The 10,480-nt window shown below is 35.7% G+C and overlaps 1 protein-coding gene across 2 annotated transcripts in view; it reads left to right on the top strand.

The window, feature by feature from the left end:
* The window catches only part of SLC44A5 (solute carrier family 44, member 5), a 428,960-nt gene extending 419,220 nt beyond the window's left edge, over window positions 1-9,740 (top strand). Inside the window, exons 23-24 of one of the 2 annotated variants that reach the window (XM_011977830.1) lie at window positions 260-344; window positions 8,024-9,740. In XM_011977830.1, the coding sequence (XP_011833220.1) occupies window positions 260-344; window positions 8,024-8,130 (192 nt within the window). In that variant the 3' untranslated portion in view covers window positions 8,131-9,740. Of the gene's footprint in view, window positions 1-259; window positions 345-5,126; window positions 5,252-8,023 lie in introns of those variants that run through there. The other variant, XM_011977822.1, reaches the window with a different exon arrangement.
* Window positions 9,741-10,480: the final 740 nt, after the last annotated feature.

Raw genomic sequence — 10,480 nt, 5'->3', positions numbered from 1 at the left:
AGGAAGGAAAAAGAAATGAAAAGGAAATAGTACCCCCCAAAAAGAAAAAAAAAGGCAGTTAATGTAATAAAGCTTGTTTAAGTCTCAGTACAAAATATGCAGAAGCATTATCATTGAACTTTTTGGTTTCTACATTAAACTCTTTTTCCCATACAGAGTACTTCAAAACTTTCTCATCATGGCTTTCATTTATAGCTGCATTATTCTTCTTCTGGACAAAGTAAATGACATGTTGGTTCTCTTCTTTATCCATTTACAGACGGTCATTTTGGGGTCTTACCTGATTGCACATGGGTTCTTCAGCGTCTATGCAATGTGTGTTGAAACAATTTTCATCTGCTTCTGTGAGTATTTAGTATGTGTGTGTGTTTTCCCCCTTCAGTGGATAACTAAAAGGTGAGATGGTGAAGGCCCAAGTCCTTAGCTGACTTGGAGATCTGCTGTTACCTGGCTGCAACCACAAAACATGTTTATCTGGAAAGAGGTATTGCTTAGTAGATGTTCTTTAAACCTTAATACCTGAGAAATAAGTCAGATGCAGAGAGACAAATACTTCATGATCTCACTTACATGTAGAATCTAAAAGAGTCAAACTCATAGAAACAGAGTAGAGGGGTGCTGACCAGAGACTGAAGGGTCAGTAAAATAGAGATGTTGGTCAAAGGGTACAAACTTTGAGTTATGCAGGATGAATAAATTATGGCACTCACATGTACAGCATGGTGACTATAGTTAATAATACTGTATTGTTAACTTGAAATTTGCTAAGCTCTTAGGTATTCTCACCACACACACACACAAAGATAACTATGGGAGGTTATAGACATGTTCATTAGCTTGACTGTGGCAATCATTTTACAATATATTCATATATCAAAACATTATACACCTTAAATATTTACAATTGTTATTTGTTAATTATCTCTCAATAAAGTTGGAGAAAAAAATTACACCTCAACAAAGCTTGGGGAAAAATACACAATTTAAAAAGAAATCTTAACAGCTAAGAGAATGGAGTTTGCAAAGCACAGAAGAGTCAACTACTGAAATGAACCTCAGTCTTCATGGCATACTGTTAGCATGAAATTATTTTGTTCATTTCTTGATTTTTTAAGTAAATAACAATGATTGGCTTCTGCCATGCTTTATTAACAGAACTGAAGACATAACTGGACTCTGGGAACTAGATATGTGGAATTCTTTACGGAGAAGATTTATAAATTCTGATAAAGCCAAGATGACAAAGTGGTTTCAAGGACATATAGGGCCAATTCAAACTGTGCATCACAATGACAAATGGATAGGATGCAGAGAGGAGTGCCTCTAGGAAACAGTTGGATTAATTTTGATACATAGAGTTAAAATACTTCTTTAGAGCTTTCATCACTGACTTATACATGATGCTCCTATAGTTGCATATGCAACTCCCAAACACAAAATAGGGTTTTCTTTTTTTGGCTAGGCACTGTCACTCATACCTGTAATCTTAGTGCCTTGAGAGGCCAAGACGGGGAGAATTGCTTGAGACCAGTCTGGGCAACATAATGAGACCCTATCTCTACTAAATAAATAAATAAATAAATAAATAAATAAATAAATAAATAAGTCAGGCATGGTTGCACACACCTCTAGTCCTAGCTACCCAGGAGGCTAGGTGGGAGGATCACTTGGGCCCAAGAGTTCAAGGTTGCAGTGAGCTATGATTGTGTCACTGTATTCCAGCCTGAGTAACAGCAAGATCCTGGCTCTGAGAAAAAAAAAAGGATTTTTTAAATATTAGTACCTCACCTGAAAAGTCCTGGAGAACCTAGTATCTAGCAGAAGCTTAATCTAGCCCTCACCTTCCATGCCATTTCTTTGGCAAACCAACAGAAAGTAGAGTCAGTAAGTAAAAGAGCAGAACTTGTTAGCTGCACAACTACACATCCTGGGAGATTATTTCTTTAGCACATTGCCCTTAAGAGAAACAGAGAACATTTACTCTCTGACAGGCCATTACTGAGCAATCCACTTGTATAAAACTAACAGTTTGCATTTTAGAGTAACCCACAGCACCAACTTCACACTGGGATCAAGAGAGAAGATAACTATAGGGAGATATATTCAAAGAAAACCTCCTAGAAAATAGTTTGGCCTTGTTTTTTGTTTGTTTGTTTGTTTCTGAGCTCATTAAAATCCATTCTCAATAACCAGACAAAGAATTCAGGAGAACTTTATGTACTAGTTAGCTCTTCCTCTGGTTATAATAGGAATTAAAATGTTTAATGTTTTCCTAGTGCTTCAGTGGTTTAAGAAAAGCTATCTATCAACAAAACATCACATGAACAAACAGTTCAGTATGGGATGGAAGAAGGAGCACGAGTAAGGTTATTCATGCTAAAACACGATGGAGACAGGGCTCTGGAATGCTCAAAGATCTCTCCTTTCATCTCTAACACTAATCATGGGAGCAATACCTGGAAATCACTGTGTGGCCTTCCCCATTCTTGTAGCTGAAAATACTTATCAAAATTTGTCTCAGGAAATGTCTGGAACCTACTAGTTTCCAGTCTTTGCAAGTTTTGGCTAATATGTTGATTTTAAGTTTGGCAGTTGATTTTGAATTTGGACAGTAAGAAATGTTTTCCACCATCTTTATTAATCAATTGCCAACTCCTTGAAAGCCAGGTACATCAGCTTGATTCAGTGTATTGCATGTTGACATGAATCACTTCCTTACAGAGACTCTTGTCTGTGATAACAAAGAACAAGGAAACTTAAATTGTGTTTCTCTTCCTCCTCTAGCTGTTACTATGGGCAACATCATACTTTGTAAAATATTCTTCTTAAATGATGCCCTGAGCCAAATTCTGAATGTGTAGATTGATTGATTGATTGATTGATTGATCGATTCCTATTATCTTGGCTGCCAGAAAACCGGTGATTTTTACAATGCCAACCATTTGTAAACACTACATTTTTAGAAACATGGAATCTTTTTATTATTACAAGGTGCTAAGATTCATGATCCCAGAGTGGGAAAGAAAATAATAGTTGTAGATGATTATTAATGTGATCCAGGCCAGACTTCTTACCGGTACCTCAAGAGTAATAACAAGATAGCTATGTTATATATAGCAGTAATCCCTCCTTATCCATGGGGGATACATTCCAAGACCTCCGGACATGCCAGAATTCTCTAATAGTACCAAATTCAATTGCTGTCAATTGGAACATGTTTCCATGTATGTCTTCCATCCACAAATGTAATGCCTTTTCCATCCTAACTAAGCACTTATCATACACTGTGGCCATAACTTTTGCAGTTTGAGATACAACAACAAAAGTAGCTTAAAATTCTTTTTTCTTCTTCACAATTTCACGTATAGAAGATTTGTTCTGCCGGGCATGGTGGCTCATGCCTGGAATCCCAACACTTTGGGAGGCCAAGGCAGACATATCACTTGAGGTCAGGAGTTCGAGACCAGCCTGACCAACATAGCGAAACCCTGTCTCTACAAATAATACAAAAATTAGCCAGGCATGGTGGTGGGCACCTGTAATCCCAGCTACTGGGGAGGCTGAGGCAACAGCACCACTTGAACCTGAGAGGCAGAGGCTGCAGTGAACCGAGATCACACCACTGCACTCCAGCCTAGGTGACAGAGCGAGACTTTGCCTCAAACAAACAAAAAACTGAAGAAGATTTGTTCTTACATAGATCTTAGCAACCTCAGCATACGTTTATTTCTTATTAACTCGAGAACTTTCACCTTTTCACTTAAAGGAAGTATTTTACAGATTCTCTTTGGCATATCCAAATTGCCAGCAATGCTAATCTTGGAATTTGAGGCCATTATTAACTAAAATAAGGGTTACTTGAACACAAGCACTGTGATCTTGCAACAGATAACTAAGAAGGCTACTAAGTGACTAAGGGAAGGGCATCCTAGACAGTGAGGTGATGCTGGATAAAGGGAGGATCCCCTGCCAGGGTGGGATAGAGCTTGACGGTTTGAGGTCTCATTATGCTACTCATAATAGTATACACTTTAAAATTAATAAATTATTTATTTCTGGAATTTTGCATTTCATATTTCTGGACCTTGGGTAACTAAAACCACAGAAAGTGAAATTGTAGACAGCAAAACTGTGGATAAGAGGGGACTATTGTATAGAAATAGGATTAAGGACAAAAAAACAAAATGATCAGCGTCTGTCATGTTCCCTCCTTTGCTTTTCATTTTGTATGTGAGGAAGGTCACTGTGAGGGCTAGTAGAAATCTACTAAACCAGTGACCCAACTACTCCCAAGAGTACAGCTACTATCTGCTGTGAACTGTATATATCTGGGGGAGGCTTAATTTCATGCAAATGTATCCTTGTTTCTCAGCATAATTCTGGTGCTTCCCCCCAACTACCCAGCACGTGGGTGGTCAGTGAACATGTCATCAATTTAATATTAGCCTAAGCAAAGCTGAAAAGTAAATTAACATATTACAAGAGTCAGAATACATTGATATTAGCTTTCAAATATAATCTGAGGAAGACTGCAAAAACTTAGGACAGGGTGCCTTATAGTTAAGTAGAACAAGAACAAAACTAGGTGTCAAGAGGCTGAGTCCCTATCTCATCCTATTTACCTCAGAGCCTTTGACTTCAGCAGAGTTTTTTTCTATCCCTGGGCCTCAGGGTCTTCGTCTGTAATATTAGAGTATGGACTACCATTAGAAGTGACTTGAAAGTCTGAAATTCTGTTATTATTCTACATTTATCACAGAATTAATACACTTTCTATTCAGCCCATCCCGGAAGATTTGGCAATTTATATCTTTCTGAAATGAACAGTTACAGGATTTAAAGATGACATTTTTGAAGGGACACAGAATATCTTCTTAGCCTTTAAAGTATCAAAATACATCTCTTTGGGAATGGGAGGGATTTAGGAAGTTTCAGTGTTTCCTGGCAGAGGTTGAGGCTTCTTGCCTTGCCCAGCATCAGCAAGTAAACTGCACTAATTTGTCTTATATTTGACTTTCTAACACTGATTTTTCTGATTTTTCCCTGTTTGACCCACCAATTTATAAAAATGTGTATAATTGTTCTGCTGCTGCTGCTTTTGTCTGCTTTGGCTGCTGCATATACAGGTGAAGATCTGGAAAGAAATGATGGATCTACAGAAAAACCCTACTTCATAACCCCTAACCTGCACGGAATTCTGATCAAGAAGCAACTAGTTCCCCAGAAGCAGAAAGAGTAGAAAAGCTCCAAACAGTGTCACTCACTTTTAAGTAGAAGTTGTGTAAATTAGGTTGATTGTAATTTGGAAATGTCGCTTTTGAGTAATGTGAAATTTCTGTGCTTAATTCTAAAAAGTCAGCACCTGGTGCCACCTGAGGTGTCAGGTATTTGGTGATGTTAGCTGCTGTCTGCTTTATAGACAGTGGTCCCAGCTAAAGATCAAAATGTTAATGTCAAACGTTTTTTAAAATCTGTAGCCGAGAGTGTTTTAATAACTTTTATAACTCAGTGTGCTGTTTCCATTGCAGCACTTTGATAGCCTTTCTTTTTATAAGTGTATATTTGTAAAGGATATTCAGGCAATTTTTGAAAACACTATAAATGTGTAATTAATTAGCCATAAAATATTGATTTATAGTTAACCAGCCTATGGTACTAAATTTGTAAATATGGTGCTATGGTTATATTTATACTGTTCGAGCTGGTGGACAACTCTCTAAACTGTGATTAAACTTGTATTAATGGTTCCCTAGGAAGTATATTTCAGTGAGTCATGTCCATGACAAACATAGATGTTGGTGTTACACAGGTTCTACGGAGAGCATTACTGGGTAAAAAATACTGTGGAACCTTCAGAGCCCATTCTGTTTTAGTGAAATGATGTTTATAGTGAAGTCGAATCTGAGTTCTGGAGTGTCATTTCCAACAACATGAACCTCTGTCCATGATGAAAATATTCTGAACAAAACTGAAATTGTTACATAACTCATGCCTTTTGTCTTTAACCCAAATTTCTTATTCCCGCTATATAGAAAATCAATATGAATTTGTTTCAGAAGAGTGATTATATCTTTTCATGAGCATACCTGTGTTTCTAGATTAAAGAGATTGTGAAGCTTTGTTCTACAAAAGGTTTGATTTTGTCTCACCTTTCAGTGAGGAAAGAGAAAAGTAAGACAATTCAGATTTTACCCTAAGGAAATATACTGTCAGCCCTCCATCATCTAATACCTTCATGAGGGAAATACTGCAGGTTAGGAACTCTCTCCCTGCAGGGCTTAGGAGGAAAGTTGTTGCCACCTGCCACCCTTGGCTGCCTGAGGTTTCTGATAGTCATGCGTAAGTTTTGAACGGCAGAACAAAGCATGAATCAGATACACACCTTGCCGAGCCATCCTCTGTGTGCAAATGTGTATGATGCGGTTAACCGTGTAAAAATGCACCCCTAAAGGAGCATTGAATCAATTTGTATTTTCTTGGCTTTTACCGTAAGCTTTGTGTATAAGGATTATTTATGTATTGACAGAAAGGAACATGTTGATCTAACATGTTGATCTGAATATCACCTATATATCCAAGAAAAGAGTCAGAAATGTATTATTGTGTTATAGATTGAGCTAAATACGTATTAATTATCTTCAAGTGTAGAAACATAGATTTAAACTGACTCTGTGGCAGATTAATTAATAGCAATAGCCAATGAATAGGGAAGATTTTTAATATGTAATGACTACCAGCTTGTTCTTGGCTTACATTCTTGAGATTATTGTATTCAAAAGTGTCAGCTGGCTTCACATTTTGGCAAAGAGCCTTCTGCATTCTCATTCTCTTTGAAGCATAATGCAGATAATAATGACAACTTATCTTTCTCGATTATTATTATTTTATTATTCAACAAGACAAGGGCCACAACAAAGGACCAGTAGAATAGTGACCTCTACCTGAGAATTTGTTGTAACTATAAATGTCTATGCTCTGCCCAAGAGATTCTGATATACTGTGATTTGATGTAAGCCAAGATGTGAATTATTATAAAGTTCTCTAGTTGATTCTGATACACATAAAAGTTGAAAAATTGGCCAGGTGCGGTGTCTCACGCCTGTAATCCCAGCACTTTGGGAGTCCAAGATGGACAGATCACTTGAGACTAGGAGTTCCAGACCAGCCTAGGCAACATGGTGAACCATCTTTATAAAAAATATAAAAATTAGCCAAGTGTGGTGGCGCACACCTGTAGTCTCACCTACTTGGGAGGCTGAAATGTGAGGGTGATTTGAGCCCAAGAGGTCGAGGCTGCAGTGAGCCATGATCACACCACTGCACTCCAGCCTGGGTGACAGAGAAAAACCCTGTTTAAAAAAAAAAAAGTTGAAAAATCACTTGAATAAAATATAAATCAACACATAAAACTAGTTGCCAATTTATACTATGAGCTAACATCTAGTCAGAAAAAATATTCTCCATTTACTACTTATTTGTGTCATTGAAATGTGTAGAATAAAAATGAGCATTGTTTTTGGGAAGATATTTAGAAGCCATTTTCTTACAAAGCAATTAAACTAAAAACTGTGAAAAACTAGGGCAATGTTCCTCAAAATTTGCAGTGGATGTGTTTGAAATCTAAAATTTCACAATTATTAGTTTTCAAGGCTATACTATCTACATTATTGATGGCAAAACAAAATCAATTTTAAACAAATATAGTAATTTAGAAAGTAAATTGAAAAAAGAAGGTGAAAGTTATTTTCTCAATCTTGCAACTGAGAGACACGCAATATTGTCAGAATCTGACCTGTTACACAGAATGAAATAATATCTACTGACATAATCACAAGGGCTGATTGTTTTCTCATAACTATGTTTACAATAATGTTGATGCCAAACTATGCTGTTCAAAAAACAAAAACAAAAACAAACAAAAAGAGGATTTTGAACTGCTGTAAAGCGAGTATACAGCAGATGGCGATGTTACTTCTCTTACAGTTCTGCTTTGATATTTACTCTGTACCATTCTTCCTCCTAGTGGAAGATTTAGAAAGAAATGATGGTTCTACTGCAAGACCTTATTACGTGAGTCAACCTCTGCTGAAGATTTTCCAGGAGGAAAATCTACAAACTAAGCAGCAGTAGAAGAGCAAACTGGTCGTCCTACAGCTGTGTGTTACCTTTTCTCCATCTGCTGTGTCCGTGCAACATTTGTTTCATAAGTGCTTTGTGTTTAGCAACACTGTATTTACGACCTTGTTGGCTTGCATTTGCATGTTTTATACCAAAGCTTATACTGTAATATGTGAAGCCATCAGAAATCGCAAGGGAATTGTTAATAACATAAAACATTTTTATACTAAGATCATTTGTTTTGTAATTCATTTTTAAAGAGTGGCTTGGATGTTTTGAAAATAATACTGAATATGTTAATATTCTTTTAAATCTTAGATTGAAAAATGATACATTATTTAAATTGATAGCTCCTAATATATTTTTAAAATTAAAACTAAAAGACTTCTTCTGCAGGGAAAATTGGTCAGCAAAGTGAAATTAAAATGTTTAAAGCTTTTCCCACTCTTGTTGGACAGTAAATCAGTGAAAGGACTGCCCCACTTCAGAGTTTGCTCTCTTTAAGTATAGAATGTTTCCTCTTAAACAAATTGCCAATCATCCAGCCTTTACTACTTCGCCCTCTGACAAAGTGCCTTACTGGCTATTTAATATTACCCAGCTTTTATGGGCAAGTTTACAAACATTGTTTTTAAAAAAATTAAAACCTGCAATGTTTCGTGATTAAAACAAGTCTTCTTGCATTTGTTTCACTCTTAGCTCACTGATTGGAAAACATTTGTCATTTTGCTCTGTTTGATATCCTCACTATTATGGAATACATTGTGCAGCTAAACAATTTCCCTTGCGCCTAGTGGACATTCCTGAATGTGTACTACACGCAAGAAGAAACAAACCCTGAAAGAACACTTGTTGGATTTCCTTCTTTCTTTCTTATTTTATCTTTTTTTTTTACTAAAAGAGAAGTTTTAAAATGAAATGTTTTCTATAGTAGATCTTTGAAAATACAATAGGTATAATACTGCATTTCTCAGTGTTTTACAAAGATCAGAAAGGGAATCTTCTAGGAATTACAAAGGGAAACTTTACTCCTCGAGAGGGTGCTCACAGATGTCATGTACTGAATAGCTCCCTTTTAAATGATCATTTATTTTCATCAAAGCCTATTCTATATACGCCATTTCATTTTCTAACTTTTGGTATGAAAAAATCAGTTTACTTATAATATGTTAGTTGTATTGTGCTACTAGAAACAGGAACATAATTTTCAATTCAGTTTTAAATAATTTTACCAGTACTACTAACTTTTAAGGAAATTCAGTTGGTTACTCCGTGTTACAGAAAGAGTTCATAAAAGTATTCACCCTAAGAGAATGTCAATCATTTAATGATAATTTGTGAAAGCTTTGAGAGTCAATCATCAGTAAGTTACTATCAGTTTATAAAATATTATCACATTGGTTTAAATGTGACTTTAGATACTTTTATGCCAAAAATAAACCCACATGAGCACATGACAGTCTGAGCTCTATAATCAGTGTGCTTCTGCTGTGCAGAAATGTTAGAAATGTATTGTCTAAATATCTTTGATAATTAAAATGTTTAATATTTAATGAAATTTGTTGTTACTTATTGTTTTAAAACTATTTGTTTTTTCTTTTAATAAAGATTTAAATAAGAAATATCTGTCTGTCTTTTGATTTAAGCTAGAAAAAGAGAAAAGCTTTTGCTTTCAAAACCCACTATACTATGACAGTATCTTCTCTGTACCAAATGTCTAGGTGGGTTTTTTATTTTCATCTAGATTTATATTTTTAAAATTTCCACTTTTCTCCAGCTGTGCGTTGACAAATCAAGTAACTGAAACTGATAACTTATACAAAGGAAATAAGTCAAAGCTAAATGGATGAGATACAAAAAAATTTTTTTAAACTCAAAATTTTTTTAAAGCCTAAATTAGTCAGTTGTTCTTTGTTTTTATTTGCCAAAGATCTGCTCAGTCCTTCATTTCATTTTGTCAAAATTTATAGAAGGAAAATGTCATTATTTTCAAGGCAGGTATAAATTTAGAGGCCCTAAAGGATATGAACACCAATTAACAGTAGTTTCCTAAAGCAAGATTAAACATAACTATCACTGATTTATGTTAAGCTAAATTTTAAAACAAACATATTGGTGTCTTTTCCTAGGTTGAATTATATATTAAATCTTCAAAATTAATTATTATTTAAAATTTTATGGGTTTCTGGTTGTTGTTGTTGTTTTTTTTTTTTTTTTTTTTTTTTTGAGATGGAGTCCTGCTCTGTCTCCCAGGCTGGAGTGCAGTGGCACAATCTCCTCTCACTGCAACCTCCATCTCCCTCATTCAAGCAATTCTCCTGCCTCAACCTCCCGTGTATCTGGGACTACAGGTGCCCGCCAC

The sequence above is a fragment of the Mandrillus leucophaeus genome, unplaced genomic scaffold (assembly GCF_000951045.1).
Source record: "Mandrillus leucophaeus isolate KB7577 unplaced genomic scaffold, Mleu.le_1.0 Scaffold103, whole genome shotgun sequence".
In the NCBI taxonomy this organism is placed as follows: domain Eukaryota; kingdom Metazoa; phylum Chordata; class Mammalia; order Primates; family Cercopithecidae; genus Mandrillus; species Mandrillus leucophaeus.
This window is presented reverse-complemented; position numbering and strand designations above follow the sequence as displayed.